The 17,539-nt window shown below is 35.3% G+C and overlaps 3 protein-coding genes across 4 annotated transcripts; all 3 read left to right on the top strand.

The window, feature by feature from the left end:
- Positions 1–1,669: 1,669 nt before the first annotated feature.
- LOC306890891 (troponin I, slow skeletal muscle-like) lies at positions 1,670–13,264 on the top strand. The gene is made up of 10 exons (XM_079450907.1): positions 1,670–1,801; positions 1,877–1,966; positions 2,073–2,246; positions 2,330–2,412; positions 11,605–11,608; positions 11,711–11,752; positions 11,963–12,094; positions 12,171–12,260; positions 12,333–12,506; positions 12,683–13,264. The coding sequence occupies exons 1-10, from the start codon at positions 1,697–1,699 to the stop codon at positions 12,770–12,772; spliced, it is 984 nt and encodes a 327-aa protein (XP_079307033.1). The 5' UTR covers positions 1,670–1,696; the 3' UTR covers positions 12,773–13,264.
- LOC306890724 (troponin I, slow skeletal muscle-like) lies at positions 4,715–7,126 on the top strand. The gene is made up of 8 exons (XM_079450660.1): positions 4,715–5,005; positions 5,418–5,492; positions 5,706–5,750; positions 5,832–5,963; positions 6,110–6,199; positions 6,290–6,463; positions 6,652–6,741; positions 6,868–7,126. Exons 4-7 carry the CDS (start codon positions 5,859–5,861, stop codon positions 6,736–6,738), a joined length of 456 nt encoding a protein of 151 aa, XP_079306786.1. The 5' UTR covers positions 4,715–5,005; positions 5,418–5,492; positions 5,706–5,750; positions 5,832–5,858; the 3' UTR covers positions 6,739–6,741; positions 6,868–7,126.
- A 273-nt stretch (positions 13,265–13,537) lies between the features above and the next one.
- On the top strand, positions 13,538–16,650 carry bpgm (2,3-bisphosphoglycerate mutase). 2 transcript variants are annotated; one of them, XM_079450675.1, is made up of 3 exons: positions 13,538–13,854; positions 14,259–14,881; positions 15,118–16,650. In XM_079450675.1, exons 2-3 carry the CDS (start codon positions 14,281–14,283, stop codon positions 15,294–15,296), a joined length of 780 nt encoding a protein of 259 aa, XP_079306801.1. In that variant the 5' UTR covers positions 13,538–13,854; positions 14,259–14,280; the 3' UTR covers positions 15,297–16,650. The 2 variants fall into 2 exon arrangements, with proteins under 2 accessions (XP_079306801.1, XP_079306802.1); XM_079450676.1 differs by having other exon boundaries at positions 13,777–13,854; positions 14,218–14,881.
- Positions 16,651–17,539: the final 889 nt, after the last annotated feature.

Genomic DNA, 17,539 nt, shown 5'->3' with positions numbered 1-17,539 from the left:
AATTAGTGTTCTGCTTTGACACCAGCACACAACTCATTCTCCTGTGATTGATCAAGGTAAGTCTTATAACATATCACATTTATGGGATCTACACATGTAGTCATACATTTAGTTTATAACTAAACAATTCAAGGGATATGTAATGTATGATCCAGCAGCTTTTAAAATTTTGTATTTACATCAGCTTTTAGAATTTGTCTATATTCACACCTGCACTAGAAGAGGATGGATTCATACACATTCTCCAATGGCCACGGCTTCCTACTGGGATTATTTACGTTACAAACTGCTTGTGTCAACTCAAGAATTTATGTCAATACTGTTGCTGATTTCTGTGCTTGCTTACTCAGCGAGATACGCAGATCCAAGATCAAATGTTCTTGAATGTTCGAAAATGTAATCGGAGAATATTCTGTATCTGGAGATTCGGTTTCCAGATTCCGTGAAAGCCTCGGATATTTTAGTTCACATCCATTGTGTCAAGCACATTAGTGCCTTATTACAACCTTTGACCTTGTCAAATAAATTGTGAGGAGTGATGAACAAATAGTGTCTGAATTCCTTGCGTTTATGTTTATGTGTATAATGTATCTGTTACATTTTTTTAAAGATTTATGCAAAAATCATATGTTGTGTTTTGGATGCTGGTTGGCCCACTAGGGTGACCAGCACCAACCAACATAAATCATGCTGAATTCATGCTGGTCTACGTCGGTTGCTTCATCAGGATTTGTATTCAGTGCCAAGGACTCAAGGCCAGAGTTTTAAACCATGCCATATACGAGAATGGCAGCGGTGTTCAAATTTAGCCTGGCTACGAACACTAACAACCATGTGCTTTATCAAACACAATAGGCACAGACAGAATTGATAGACGGACTGAATGCTTTGAACAAGTGCCATCTATAAACAGTTTTATAATGAATCCCAAATTAAATTTTGCTCTGCTGTGACAAAATCACTCCTGTGACTTTCAAATACTTGGCACTCCTCACCTTTCCTGACAATGTTCTATGTCTGGACTGTGAGAATGTAGATAGACAGATAGATAGACACAGACTACTTTGTTAAATGTCATGCACATTTCTAATTACAAAATAGACCTTTATGTTAAACCTTAAAGGATTTTTGAGCACTCAAAAACATGTCTTTCTTTAAGGTTCATAATTAAAAACAACTATGTCTGAAGGGTAAGTACACCAATTAATTTATAGCCTATTTAATACATCAGAATAGTGTTTAAGAGTGTTATGAAATGGATCAATTTGACTGGTTGGTTAACGTTTTTTTTTCTAATTTTACCTCATTGCCTTCTTCCATCCTAGACCGGTAGGTCATTTTTCTCTTAGCAGAACATAAGAAAATGCCCAATTGATTTTGTTCAGACTGGAATAAAACTGACCTGATTTTGTTTTTAAGAAAAAGACAAAGTATACCGCTACAAGACGGCTGCTCTTGAAAGTAAGTTCTCTGTTTGTTTAATATGCATTTTATTAATAATATTTATCTGGTTAATAAAATCAAAATTGCTTGCATGTCTTAAGAGTCTTTGGATGACACAACTATAATCGGTGATAAATGGCTCGCTGCTGGCAGCACTGTGTGGTATGTGCTAAGCTTTGTGCTAAGTCTGATGGAACTTTAAATTCGCTGTTCCTGTACTTTACAGTCCAAACTTTTAAAGAAGGCGGCGTCTATGCTGGTGGCTGAAAAAGAGCAGAATAAGAGAGAAAAAGATGATGCTCTTAATGAAAGAGTTCCTCCTCTCAAACTCTCTGGTCTGTCAGTACAGGAGCTGCAGGTATCTAATAAATCAAAATACTGCATTAATAGCACATGAAAAAACATCTGTATACACAATATACATTATTTGTAGGAGCTTTCCAAGGAGCTTCACCACAAGATTGATGTTGTCGACGAAGCCCGATATGACCTTGAGGTCAAAGTGGCTAAAAATGATATAGAGGTAAGGTTTGTTTGTTTTGCAAATCACTTTTGAGGATGTCATGGGTGTGATGCTTTGTATGGTGGTGACATTAAAATGTAAAACATGCAATCATGTCATGTTTTAGATCCAATCTTTGACCCAGAAGATTTGGGAAATGAAGGGTTCAACGAAGAGAACCCAGCTGAAGAAGGTTAAGAAGTCGTCTGATGCTATGTTTGGTTCTCTGACCGAATCGAAAATGCCATCGAAGGCAGATTTCAAAGCCAACCTCAAGACAGTAAAGAAAGAGGAAGAAAAGGTATTATAAGCTACTGAATACGATAACGTGTATCAATGTTTATCACACGGCAACATTCTAAAGCTCATTTGATCTATTTATAGAAAGAAGAGGTTACTGACTGGCGTAAGAATGTGGAGGCTATGTCGGGAATGGAGGGCAGGAAGAAGTTGTTTAATGCTGGACAGTCATAAGGTAAAAATTAATTTAGACTTCACAATGCAACACATTCAGTCTTTTTCATTCTTTGAGTATTGATGTACAAAATAAGCATCGTGAATGGAAGATAACATTGTTTTCCTGCTTACAGCTCATTTTCTGGCACACCTTTGAGAAAGCAGGAGGTTTTACCAAAAGCATCCAGCACATATATGGTTTGATGCAAGAAAATCCACAAATGCTATATTGTCTGTTTAATGTAATGCTACATTCTAGAAAAACTGTGTATAATGTTTGTGCTTTTGTTGTTTTGTAAGTCTTTAGCAAATGTTACAGTTTCTGCTCTTTGCTGTGATTTGAAAACTGTCTGTTTAAATGTATTTTCATCTGAAACTTAATGTGATATTTTGTGAATTGAAGTGTTACATAGTGTATTCATGAGCAGTAGAGTCACATATTATGGAGATCAATTGTATGCAATGTTGTGATGTCATGGAAGATATGTCCGAAATTGTAAGACGTTCTACTCTACTGAAAGTACAAATTGCAATATTATGGCATTCCGAATTAAATTGTCCTGAAAAAATATTTGTGTTGTTTCACCAGACAAACATGTTCCTCAACGTTGTTCTGCATTTGTGTGTGCATAACTGGTTTTAAGTTACCACATGCTCCCCATGTGTCCATGTGATGCAAGACATGATGAAGAATTTATATGTAGTTTATTTGTCAAATAAAATAGAAACAACATCCTATATAGATTAAAAACAATGCATGTTTTCAAGGATGTGTTATATTGTCTGATACTCTTTAAAAATGTCAGTAGAGGTTATATGACTTCAGCTAGGCCTTTTCTACGGTGGCCCACTGGTGCACAACGCAATCAAACTACAACAGAACGGAATCAAGAGACAAAAAAAACTGTACGTCATGCCGGGAAGGAGGTGCGCTTTTTGCTAGGTGTTGTTTTAGTAGTTTTTTGTCTCTGGGCGGACGTTTACTCACTATCCTGCCTGAAGTTTATGTATATTTTAAATATGCAGTCAATGTTTGCGGTAATGTCTAATACTACTGATAATCATGTAAGGGCAGCTCGGTTTACAATGACATTTTGCCCGTATCATGTATTTTAACTTGCAAATCAACCCACTCTGTATTCGTTATTTAAATCTCTGTATATGTCTATTTCTGTTTGTTAGGTTATTTATCGCTCAAAACCAATAATACAGGATAATCCCAGGTTCTTTGAGTCATATTGACCAGCAGAGTTACAAAAACATAATATATAAATACACCATGTATAAGATTATATTTATGACATTATGGATGCACTGGAAAAGGTGAACAGACAGGAAAAATCATAGAAGGCTGCAATACAAATGGGTTACTATTATATAGATCTTTTTAAATTACAAAGACAGCTGTTTTTAAGGAAAAACATGTTTTATTATTATTTATAGATGCAGAAATACACAAAGCAGCAGGATCAATGAGAACGAAACTTTTTCTCCATGAAAAAGGCTAGCGATCTGTTTGTAAGGGTACAGAAGAACATACAGGCCGTTTTAAAGATGGCTAAGAGATCAAGCAATCAAAACGTGTTGTATTTACTTTTTGTTAATAATTTTGCTTATTGCCCGCCGAACTCTTTGTAAGTCGCTTAGGATAAATGCGTCTGCTAAATGACTAAATGTAAATGTAATTTTGATCAAAGTAATTTTAAATCTGCATTATGATGCAGACGACGTCACATTCTCCATTATCAGGTTCAGTTTGCTCAGGACTTAGCCTGTGTAAATCTCCATTCGTTTTTTTACTCTTACTAATAATTGATTACTCTTTTAAATACAGTTTTCATTACCAATTTATTCAACCTTTATTATACATGCATAACCTCTAAAACATTGAATGCATAAAATACTTTGAGCATTGCGGCTTTATGACTAACTAAACAGGATATAATGCGAAGCTTGTTCATCTAATATATATCAGTAAAGAAAGTCCAGTCGTCATGAGTCATTTAATGTGTGCTCTAGTGCTCTGAGGCAGTAGTGTGCTCTTTTCTGACTGTCAAATCGGCTCCGGTTGAAAGAAAAAGTAATTAACGTTAAGTGTGTTGAGTCCAGTCTTATAATATTTTGTCTTAATAATCAGCGTGCTCCCCGATCTCTCTCACGCTGCTGTCTGGACTGAACCAAGCATGGAAGTGCCCAATGTGCCACTAAAAATATAGAACAATATACGAACTTTGGTGCCCCTGGTGGTTGGGAGCATTTCCGTTGTGTCTTGGCTTCATTCCATTGTGTTGTGACTTTATTCCGTTGTGTTGCAGAACTTATATTTGCTTTTTAAATTTTGTTGTGTTGTGCACCAGTGGGCCACTGTACTTTAATCCCTTGTAGGGTCAAACAATGGACAATGAAGAGGCACTGGCAGTGGACAAAGTGCACAATTGTGTTTTGATGGTGCAAAGTCAAGTGAGCCTCACGGAATAAGGTTCGGTCTATTTTAGTGAGCCACTCAGAGGAGGGTGAGGAGGTCATCAAATTTGCCTGGGTTTCCTCGTCCACCGGCATTGTCACCCTCTACTTATTCCTTTGGATTGGTCTTTGGAGTAACAGGTATGATCAGACATACTGACACTGTTAACATTAAAACTAGTAAGAGTTTGATGAGATGAGATGTGGTTCCAGATCCGATCACAGTTTGAGTCATTAAGACCTCTATTGAAACTCTAAAGGGCAACCAAGGATTTTCCTGAAGATTGAAGAATGCATCAGATTAATTCTTAGAAAAAGTCAAAATGAGCACTTTATTTAATCTGATTGCTTTCTATGTGAAACAATTTCTTAGTCATTTGTCCATGTTGTTGACAATTTGTGCTTGAGTACTAAGACACTTTTACAGCATGTACATTTGTAAAAGTGTTTGTTTTCCAAAATATGGTCATATTGCTCAAATTTGTTACAAATAATTTTACCTATCAGTGTCAGTAATATGCGCTGACCTGTTACTCTGATCTGTGTATTGCAGATATTGACAAGTGATTTGCACCAGTTTCCTCATTTGTAAAGGAAATATAAGCAGTTCACAATGTCAGAGTCGTAAGTATTTTTTCTTTTAACTTTAATCTCTACGTGCATATATGATATCTTGCGTTTCCTTTTTAAACTTTTTATTTTCGTTCTCCTCAAATACACTTGGTCGTTTTAGACAGGTAAGTGGTGACTTCTTTTTCGATTACTTAAACATTTGATTCGTAGTTTATGTCTTAAAAAGCCTTACTGTCCAAACCCTACAAATAGTGCTTAATCATTTCAGAGACCCAAATCCAAGATTTCGGCATCAAGGAGGTTGTTTCTGAAGGTATAATTTATTATCTTTCAGGTCTTAAAAATAATTAAAGAAAGTGTATAAAAATCACCTTTCTGACATATTTTACTCCAGACAAAGCTTCTGAAGAAAGCAACCTCCATGCTCACAAATGAAAAAGAGGAGAAACAGAGCGAGAGAGAGAACACCTTGCGTGAGAGAGTCCCACCTCTGCAACTCTCCGGTCTGTCTGTTCAAGAGCTTCAGGTATGTGCAGATGCTTTTAGGAGTAATGGTGGTTCGAATCTCTTAGTTACTTTGTACGCTTTGTGAATAAGTATATGTTAAATTGTAGTACAAAAAGAATCAGTGTAGCCATGGCATTACAAAAAAGTACAATTTTGTGTTCTTAGGCTCTCTGCAGAGACCTCCATCAGAAGATTGATGTTGTAGATGAGGAGAGGTATGATATCGCTGCCAAGGTGGCTAAAAATGAAAAAGAGGTACCATGTTCTCTATCGATCATTCACAATCAGAAAAATCACCTATAAATGCATTTATGAATTTTTGTTGACATTCATGAGACTGTTTAGGTTACAGATTTGAATATTAAGATCACTGAACTTAGAGGCAAAATGAAGAGACCCGCTCTCAAGAGGGTGAAGATCTCTGCCGATGCCATGTTAGGTGCTCTTCTGGGCTCCAGGGTCAAAGAATCTGTGGATTTCAAAGCCAACCTTAAAACAGTAAAGAAGGAAGAGGAGAAGGTGAGTTTTTGGCATCTCGTGATTATTTGTCGGAAAGTATTAACAAAACTCTATTGCTTATAGAATATATATATATATATATATATATATATATATATATATATATATATATATACTGTATTATAGAGTTGGACAGTATATTTAAAGCCATTTAAACCTAACCATTGTTATGCGTGTTCTGCTTATAGAAAGAAGAGGTCACCGACTGGCGTAAGAATGTGGAGGCCATGTCTGGAATGGAAGGCAGGAAGAAGCTGTTTGATGCTGGTCAATAGAGGGTAAGCAATAACTTTGAAATGTATTATTTCAAATTTCCATTAATACTTTTGGTTAAGGATGTTTTACCTGTGATATATTTCACCTGGACTGACTTGAACTGACTGAATTAAATCTATTTTTCATAGGTGACAGCTGCATCACAACTGGCATCAAGAATTATACCAAATTCCAAATCCTCTGAAAATGTCTATTGCTATAGAGGTCTGTTGTAGGAGAACTGCTCTTTACACAAAGGCATTGCTAAAGTGCTTTATTTAAGTTGTTAAAGACATGTTTTCAAGTATATTGAAACAAGAAGACTGTTAAAAATGTAACGTTCAATGTCACTAGTCCTTACTTATTTGATGTCTAGCTGAATTTCTGTCTGAAAAATAAATAGAGCTTAAAGAAACACTTAGTTTTTTGTCTCTATGAGCAACAATCTGTGGACAATCTGTAGACAAAGGCACCAAATATAGAGAAATCTGTAGGTACTGACGTTGCCATGCACTTTTGTCTATTTTAATTTGTAACAGACATAACATAAAAAAACTGTGTTTGTAAATGTGAGAAAAAGCTATAAATTTTGTTTATCTTCACATATTATTCTCCATTCTGAGACCAGACACCATTTCAGCGACTTAAAGGGATAGTTCACCCAAAAATGAATTTACTTACCCAAACCTGTATGACGTTCTTTTTTTCGGTAACCAGAAGAACAATGGCCTTATTGACTTCCATTGTATTGACACAAAACCACATTTTTTAAATATCTTCATTTTTCCACTGAATCAAAGTCATACAGGTTTTGAATGACATATTGTTGAATAAAGGATGACAGGATTTTTATTGTTGGGTGAACTATTGCTCGATTAAGTAGATTTACCATCATAATAATAAAGCAAGAGAATACTTACTGACAGTTTTCATTAACTGAATTCAAAACAAAGCCATTTTAAGAAAATAACTTCTTGCATTTGGCATCCCTTCATCTGGCCATGAGAACTAAAAATAAATACGGACAAATGGCAGGTGGTAATTCAGATGGAGTGTCACCTCTCACAGAGAATGATGTGTGACTAGAGAAGCTCACATTACAGTAGTACACCTGCCCGCTGTCCTCTAAATACAAGAAATGATTTATACGCCATTCTCCTGCCAGCATTCGGTTGCTTAATGTGTATAGAAATTAGCACGTTCATGAAATGACTGCTCTGACATATGAATTTTGTTCATTTATTCAGATTTATTTCTACAGATTAAGGCATTGATATTTTATGATTCACATTCCTCACCTCCCATTGAACTGAACATCAAAACAGTTTTGCTCATCAAAAAGAGGCATTCAAAGCCTTCCACACTGCATAACTCCATATCTCTATCCAAATAAAAGTTGTTTTATTACACTAGTTCAGTAAATGTCATTAGGGTGGCACACACAGGGGTGTGTTTTAGTGAGATGTTCCAATGGGTGCTGAAACAATAAATCTGAAGGATTTTCCTCTTACCTCAACCGGTTAACTCACTCTCCAGTCTTTGCTTCTTCTAGCAGGTTTGTGTTTTATTTCAGTGGTGATAACGTGTATTTGTTTCGTGGATGCTAGATGTGTTTATACACGGCATAAATTCAACATGTAGTTAAAATGCTGACTTAAATTTTTAAGTAAAATCTAATTCGCTTTTAAAGTCATTTGAATGTTAATGATATTAGGATGTAGATTATTTTGAATAGCTTCATTGTACAAAATGTTGAGGATCACAAGTGCTTGATTTATTCAGATGCCTCTCAAATTAGTGACAATCCGGAAAGATTTTCACCTATGGACAGAACTCCTACCGCTGTGTAGAGGACAATAAATAAGGTCATGTATATTAAAGCGTCCAGTTACCAAATTAATTCAAGCATTATTCTTTAAATAGGCGTTTACATAAATAATTCATGCAAAAGTTTTATGATGCATTATTTTCTAATAATATGTAATCTTAATACACTAAAATAAAATAAGAACGTATAACCTGCTATACTCAAATGTCAATCTTTGACAAAATCAAAAAGTTATTATTACAATCTAAATAATACAACAATACAATACAGTTTAAACAGGCCTTTCACTCAAAATAACACATTATTTTGAATATTTCAAGTTTATTTTAAATGCTTGTTTTCTGTCAGGGATTACACAAGGAGAGAACCCACGTGCAGGCAGACCTGACATGAAAACACACAAAACAAATGTATTCATTTACATATTTTCTCTCTCTCTCTCTCTCTCTCTCTCTCTCTCTCTCTCTCATACAATACAAAAAACTATTTGTATTTTGGATTTTTGAGATTGTACATATTGAAAATAACGCATAAGGGCTAGTTTTAAAGGGGTGATTCGCCGGAAATACGTGTTTTTCTGTGTCTTTGGTGTGTTATAAGTTGCCCATGCATGTATTAGACACGTACAATAGCAAAAATGTAAGTGTCGGAACAAGTATGTATTTTATCTAGAAGCGAATGCTCACCCAGAACTGTCTGAAACGCCTCCTGTGACCACCAGTTCATAACACAATTTGACTAAGACCGCCCAAATCTAAACGCAAGTAATCTCAACAAAAAGGATCACGTAACAAAGTAAACATTGAGTACTCTTTTATTAGTTGTAAACATTTTTTAGATTTTTGTTGTATTTTGTTGAGTTATTCATACTAGTAGTTATTAATTGAGTTATTAATGTTGAGTCTTTTTCCAATTTTAACATTACTTTTGCCCACAACTGTACAAAAATCTTATTTTATCCAGTGACATTCCAGTGTTTTTAATATCTTATTTGTATCACTGTTGTGTTTCTGCAGTCCATTGTTACTTTGTTTTGTGTAGGAGCTCTGTGGGGATTCACATCACAAGATTGATGTGATTGATGAGGAACGATATGACATTGGAGTTAATGTGGCCAAAAATGACAAAGAGGGACATAAAAATGTTACGCAGCCCCACAATTTTCCCAGTCTTTCCCTTAGCTGTGCATTCACAGTTATAACATGAAAGTTAAGATGATAATGAATATTAAAACTGTTCTCTCTCCACGTCAAATGTCTGCGCTACACTAAAAGTAGATAGATTTGAATAGATCTCTCTTCAAATTTGTAAAGCATTTGTTTCCTTTTTAGTGCATGATTTTTCAGAGTCAGGTATGTACCACGTCCAATCTTTGTCACGTCCATAAGGCATGTTTATTTCTCTTTTTTAAAATAGAAAATTTGTTCATAGGCTGACATTTTTTCATGTTTAGACTCAATCAACACAGGTTTAGTAAAATATAAACAGATGGTTCAATATATTCGTAACAAATTCATTCCTTGAGCATTTTTATGCCACGTCCATAACGCTGGAATTGCCCAAGTGCCACTTGATTTCTCTGTCTTCCAACAGAAAGAAGAAGTTACTGACTGGTGTAAGAATGTGGTGGCCATGTCTGGAATGAAGGGAACTGAAACATTTGATGCTGGTCAATAAAATGTAAATAATAAAGTCACAGATGGCCTCAAAATATATTCAGATTTAGCTGACATATTTTGCCCTTCATTTGACACTTAACAATAAGGTTATATTTGTAAGTGAATGCATTTGCTAACATAAACTAACAATCAGCAATTTAGTTTTTAAGCATGCCATATTGTGTTTTTTTATGTTAATGCCAATACAGTTTATCATGTTAAGTTCCTTGTGTATTAACTAATGTTTTAAAAAATGTATATACGCAGATGGCAGATGATAAACAGACTTTTCTCGCTCAGTAATAACAAACCACTTATGATCACAGAAATGTAGGCTGTTGATTGAGAGAGAATGCAAAATGTTGTAAGCATGTAAAGCGTTTTGTAAAGCCTTTGTAACAATGGGCGTCGTGTTTATACAACTGCAGTTCTTATTCTAGCCTGTTGATGGCAGCATAAAACAATATATCAGAACAACAAAAGGGTCTGATTTGTGCCTGACAGACATGTCTTACACTCCATCTGTAACATTGCATGTATGTGTGCATCATTTCAGCCATTAAATCATAAATTTCCTTATATCCGAGAGTCCTTAATAATAAATAGGGAAATACCTTTGAAAATGATTTGACCCTAAAGTAAACTTTCCGAAGTAATTTAATGTTCCTGAATTAATATTTCAGAATTAATATTAATCTCATACTTACGTGTATTTCAACTAGTATATAAGTAGTTTCAGTCAACCTTATGTTGGCAATTAGGTTGTTTTCTCCACAAACTTTTTTTTTATGTATCACACATGGTTACCAAAAAAACAGCAAAATAATAAAAAGCTTAATTTTAGGGATCATTTTAAATTGAGGACATATCAAAGGTTAAGTATTGTTGGGCTCACCCTTGGTCCAGAGAACATAAAGTATACTTGGGCACCAGGTGGTCCGTCACGTTGCTGAAGGCTGCTCAGAACAGCCTGGGATGCAAAGCATTTGAGAGTGAGAATGGTGAGGACAGTGGTCTATTTTAGTGAGCCTCTCATGAGCCCATCAAACTCTATAAATTTGCTCAGTTTCTTCACGGCGGCCGAAGGCAGACATCCATCACCTAAAAGGTAAGCTCTCTCAGATATGAGCTATATGTGTTGTTTATTGTTATTTGACCAAGTTTTCTGTGTTGTATTTATGAATACAACTCGATAGTTTGAGATTGGTTTGAATAGCAAAAAAGTCATTTGTTTTTTCCTCCAGGAAACAAAACAAAGCCACAAACATGTCTGAATCTGCGTAAGTATTTGTAGAAATACATTTTGAATCTATAGATTATATATATAAAATAGTTCAACTGAATATCTCACTTGTTTCATTGTGTATGTTTGTATATGTATTTGGCCCATTCTGTGTCAGTCCGGTGAGTAACTCCGTACAGTTTTTAATTGAAGTTTTTTTAAGGAACCGAACAACCAAAAAATGCAAAAATGTTATTGCAGTTCATTTTGCTTCTCTTCCTTAGAGAAAGCCAAAGATTTCAGCATCGCGGCGCCTATTCTTAAAGGTTAGTGTCTACTTTTTGTTTTAAAATACGGTTCAACAATTTGGAATGAACAGTTCACTTTGATGTTCATATAATTAATGTTAAATGCCAATGCAACATATACTGTGCCAACTGATGCCATCACATGGACTTTACTTGTCACAATGATGCAGAAATTACATCTTATCGTTGTTCAGAATGGCAGTCTAAACGTCATGCATTGATTTACAGACCAAACTACTGAAGAAGGCCACCACCCTACTGACTGAAGAGAAGGAACAGAAACAGATTGAGAGAGAGAAAACGCTGAATGAGAGAGTTCCACAACTCAAACTGTCTGGACTCTCTATACAGGATTTACAGGTTGTTATCTTTGGCTGCATATCCGTATTTAGTCAAAATTGACTTGGTTCCCTACATGCCAGTGTTGGTTTTACAGAATCTGTGCAAAGAACAACATCAACAAATCGATGTTGTGGATGAGGAACGATACGACATTGAAGCTAAAGTAAAAAAAAATGAAAAGGAGGTATATGCATCTCTTGGAAACTAGCATTACATTCTACGGTATTTTTCTGTTACTTACATAATTTTGTTATAGATTGCAGAATTGAACCATAAAGTTTTCGAGCTGAAGGGCAAAATGAAGAGACCAGCATTAAAGAGGGTCAGAGTTTCTGCTGATGCTGTACTTGGAGCTCTGCTGGGGGCCAAACACAAGGAGTCAATTGACTTTAAGGCTAACCTCAAAACGGTCAAAAAGGAAGAGGAAAAGGTAAGAATATCTACTAAACCACAGTTAAGAGTTTTACATTAATAGCTTAAAAATAGTGCAGTCAGATATTAGATCATTAAATGCATCATGAACCTATGTTGATCATCTGCTTCTTCTGGTCAAACAACAAACATTTACAATAATGATCTAATATATTTACCTTTTATGTCACGCAGAAAGAGGAAGTGACTGACTGGCGTAAAAATGTGGATGCCATGTCAGGCATGGAGGGCAGGAAGAAGTTGTTTGCTGGACCAAATGCCTAATAATAAACATCTAATATAAAGGAAATTTGTTTGAAAACTATGTATATGCTGAACTTCTACTATATTTAATTGTAGTTTTTTAAATTGTAACACTGAGGAAAAATACAAAGCTGTTGTAAATAACCTGGTTATTATTTAAAATATTTAAACATTATGTGTTTTATTGTAACACTGAGGAAAATACAAAGCTGTTGTACATAACCTGGTTTTTCTTTAAAATATTTAAACATGATGTGTTTTATTGTAACACTGAGGACAATACAAAGCTGTTGTATGGTTGTAATTTCAAATATTTAAAAATATTTAAAATATTTGTGCTTCCACATATAAAGCACCCGTGTATGATAATATATGATTATTATATAATTGCTTTTTGTCTTTATATAATAGTATTTATATTATAATGACATTTCACATAATTATGTGATCCGTAGTGTGTTGTGATGAGTAATAAAGATAACTCTGCGTTTAATATTTATAAAATACAGAGTAATTACAGGCGTTTCGTCTCTATTTTGAGATTCTGGATGCTTTTTCATTATTGTAAAATGAGTACGTTGAATGTTTGAACAAAAGAGACATCTGGGCCCACATGAAAAATAAATACAACAATAGTAATAATAAAATAAAACAAAATGTAAAAATAAAATAAATTCCTTAATAAATAGATGAAAACGATTCATCATTCCAATTCGCCAACAAGTGTTAATATAACAGAAACGTATAAAAAGTATTTAATCTGATTGGATGAAAAAAATGCCAATCAACCGGGTTTGGGTTATGACTAGAAGGTACATGGCGTCCTCCACTGGGCATGCGCACTTCAATACCGCATACTTTTTGTCACGCTGAAAACAGTCGATAAATATTTTTTTATTATTGCAAGGTTAGGTTTAGGGTCGGTGTAGGTGTAGACGTTATCTAATGTAATTGCTTGTAATTATATATCGAGATTTTGCACCACTTCCGGCCATCGCTTTATCCCTTCTACAGCTCCGGGGGTTGGTCATGCGGCTGTTTATAGTTCCTTATGTCGTGTTGCGGCTGCTTCTACACTCGCGTGAGCGCTTTCGCATTTAAAGGTAAGCTCTATATGAATGTATTTCAATGCAAACATGTTCCTTGACCATTAGTTAGAATTATGACTATTTTATAGAGATCACGATATATTTTTAACGCTTTTAATACGTGACCAATCTTAGCGAGCTAGTTCTCGTCAGTGTTGCATTGTTTATTTACATTAATTCTGGTTCTGTCATTAACTAACGTTACGCATCGCTTAAATTTGGTCGAAGCTCACCGCGTTATTTCAATTCTTCTTCATTTCCTGTAAAAGCTGAACTCTATCTCACTATATTATGCAAATATGTTTTGGTCAGTCTGCTGGATAAGTTCCTTCATCGTTGACATTTAGATGTTGACCCCTTACCATTTCTGTTCTGCAGTTAGGTTAATATCTAATGTTGTATTTGCGTCTTGATGTCAGGCCTCCACACAGCATCTTCTGCATGTCCAAATACAAACTCTTCCTGCTCAGGCATGGGGAAGGGGCCTGGAACAAGGAGAACCGTTTCTGCAGCTGGGTTGACCAGAAGTTGAGCGAGAACGGGGTGGTGGAAGCCCAAGAATGTGGCAGGCTCTTAAAAGAAAACGGGTACCAGTTTGACCAGGTATTCACCTCCATGCTGAGTCGTTCTATTCAGACGGCCTGGTTGGTGCTGGAGGCCATGGGACAAGAATGGGTCCCAGTCACCAAATGCTGGAGGTTGAACGAAAGGCATTACGGTGCCCTCATCGGTCTCAATCGGGCCGAGATGGCATTGAACCATGGTGAAGAACAGGTTAAAAAGTGGAGGCGCAGCTATGACATCACTCCACCCCCTATTGATGAGTCGCATCCCTATTATGCCGAAATTTATAACGATCGAAGATACAGTACGTGTGATGTTCCTAAAGAAGAACTACCCAAATCAGAAAGTCTGAAGGAGGTGTTGGACAGACTTCTCCCTTACTGGAATGACGTCATTGTACCAGTGATCAAGAGTGGCAGAACTGTGCTCATATCAGGGCATGGCAACAGCTGCAGGGCCCTGCTTAAACACTTGGAAGGTAAAACATGTTATTGCCGTCAATATACCCTGTTTAAGGAGCATTTTGTGTAAATGCATTGAATAAAAGAGTATCACAATCATTTACGCTTCCTTACTGGGTTGATTGATATTCCTGAAGGTTAACTGACTTGGATTAAGTGTTCCCTTATCTTTTTTGAGCAGTGTATATAAATATAAGCATATGTATCTTTAATATATATATATATATATCTTTTTTCATCTCTTTTTCATTAGGTATATCGGAAACAGACATTGTCAGTGTAACCTTGCCAACTGGAGTACCAATCTTACTGGAACTGGATGAGGAGCTTCGACCCGTGAAACCCTGTAAGCTCCTTGGTGACCAGGCCAAAATTCAGGCAGCTATAAAAAAGGTAGAGGATCAAGGGAAGGTGAATGGGGGAAAGAAGTAGGGACATTCCTAGGGAACATGTTACTTGTTGAAGCTGTGAAATTATTGAAACGGAAAGTGATTTTTGTATCATGTTGAGAGGTATATAAAGCATATAAAATATGTCCAAGGTCAGCTCATGCACTGTAAGTAATGGTTTCATACTGCGTTATATAAGTCAAGCACTGGTTATTGATCGAAAATGCAGAATACAAATATATGAGGGAAACAGACCAATGCGATACAAACAGTGATATAACTGTATTTTAAGTGTACATTTAAAGGAATACGCTGTTGTTTTTGTTAGCTCCTGCTTTTGAACCTGTTTTGTAATGGATTTGAAACCACAGAAAACCAGTGGTGCCTTCCTCTAAGGGCAAAAGACAGAATCTGTTATTCTGCCATATACAAAAGCAAACCACAGTAACTACATCAACATAGAACACGTGTTTTGAGACATTTGTTATGATATATTCCAAACCTCTATGACTTTTTGTTTTCTGTAAAACACAGAAGACATTTTGAGAAATGTACAGTGGAAGTCTGATTGAGAACTTGACCCTGCAGATCCACAGATGCATGTGTCTCGGATTGTCTAGAATTACTTGGATATAGACTTAGACACTCCTCCACTGCCTGACTCTTTCATAACAAAGATTTGACACCAACTATATTTAAACATTTTATTACTCTCAAGTCAAGCTTATGTTCATTAAGATTTAAAGTATTTAAATGTATAATGTTTAATTTATTTGGTTCATTTAAACTGGCTTAATATACTGTACATTGTTAACACGCTTTGTATAAAGTATGTTTGTTAAATGGTCCGACAGTATAAAAACATAAATAGGCTATAGGAAGGGGACACTTTGTTTAATCTAAGTAAATGTCTTAACCAAGTTTTAGTACCTTAATCCGAAGGTATATCATTGTTACTGTTACGCTGTCAACCAACATAAACAATACAAAATGCAACGAGAACAACAAATTAACTTTGTCAGTTCAGCCAAGTAACCATTGCCCCATTGTTGTCTAAAATGTACATTGCAATATCTGCAATTTGTTTATGTAGTGTGTTTTATGTGTGTTTATCACTGAGCTGTAGTACAATTGAGGAAGTTGTATATGTTTGCCTATTTTGTAATAATGATCCTGATGAATTCAAGTGTAATCTGTCAATGTGTAACAATGCTGTAATTGTGGAACATTGTAGCTCATTTTATGCGGTTATGTTGTTTCTCACTACCTAGCATAACACATCTGCTGAGTTTAGCACAGCCCTTCACTAAAACGTTGTTCAAATATATTTTCTTAGTTACTGTTACATTGTGTTTCAAATGGAATAATGTATTACTAATATTAATAAAGATAACATATAAATACACATATGTGTTGTGATCTAGTCTTTCAGGAAAGTAGCATTGGAATGCAAAAGGCATGTAATGTTTATTTTGTGAAATACCAAGAGAACAAGGTAACCAGGAGGAGGTGCTCCATTGCATAACTTTCTGGAAACAATCCTCCTGTGGGACAAACGTTGAGGGCAGAATCTTAATAGGGTTTTTGCAGAAAGTACTTATAACACTGAAAACTGGTTTTGGTTGTTTAATGGAATGTAGCACTTCGTCGCCTTAGAATTCATGTTCTTAGAGGTTCAGGTATCTGCGGTCTGAGTTTTTTTGAGATATTGAGCTTTAAAGTTTTAAAATGATATGAGGAACAAATCTATTTCATGAAAAAGACAGAGAACCTAAATGTATTCCAAATGTACAATATCAACAAATGGAAATACGCTGTTTTTTTGGTACAGGTCATAGGCAGATAGAACCTTCTGATTCTGAAAAATCACTTTCTTAATTAAAGCAATACAAACAATTTACTTATAACTTTTGTTAAAACATCAAATTAGTGTATAATATTGTGTAAAAACGGTACATTTACATGTTTTTTATGACACTTATTTCATATTTTAGGCTGCTTTTTTCTTGTTCAAGTTAAGCATAAAAGGCAGAGCTAAATGATTTATCAATGTTTTATTCAGAGAAGATGGCACAGATCAAACTACTTTTTAGAGAAGAGTATGGCTGAAAAAGTATAATAATGTTTATCGTTGTAATCAAGACTCTTGACGCCGTTGACTATTTGGCATTAACTGCATTATGAGAGTCTTCGTAAACACAGGTATTAGGAAGCGCTGCTGGATAGTGTTGTGTCTATAAATATAAAAAAGTGAAAAACCTCAAACAAAACAAAAAATACTGTCGT

The sequence above is a fragment of the Barbatula barbatula genome (genome assembly GCF_947034865.1).
Source record: "Barbatula barbatula genome assembly, chromosome: 25".
Classification (NCBI taxonomy): domain Eukaryota; kingdom Metazoa; phylum Chordata; class Actinopteri; order Cypriniformes; family Nemacheilidae; genus Barbatula; species Barbatula barbatula.
This window is presented reverse-complemented; position numbering and strand designations above follow the sequence as displayed.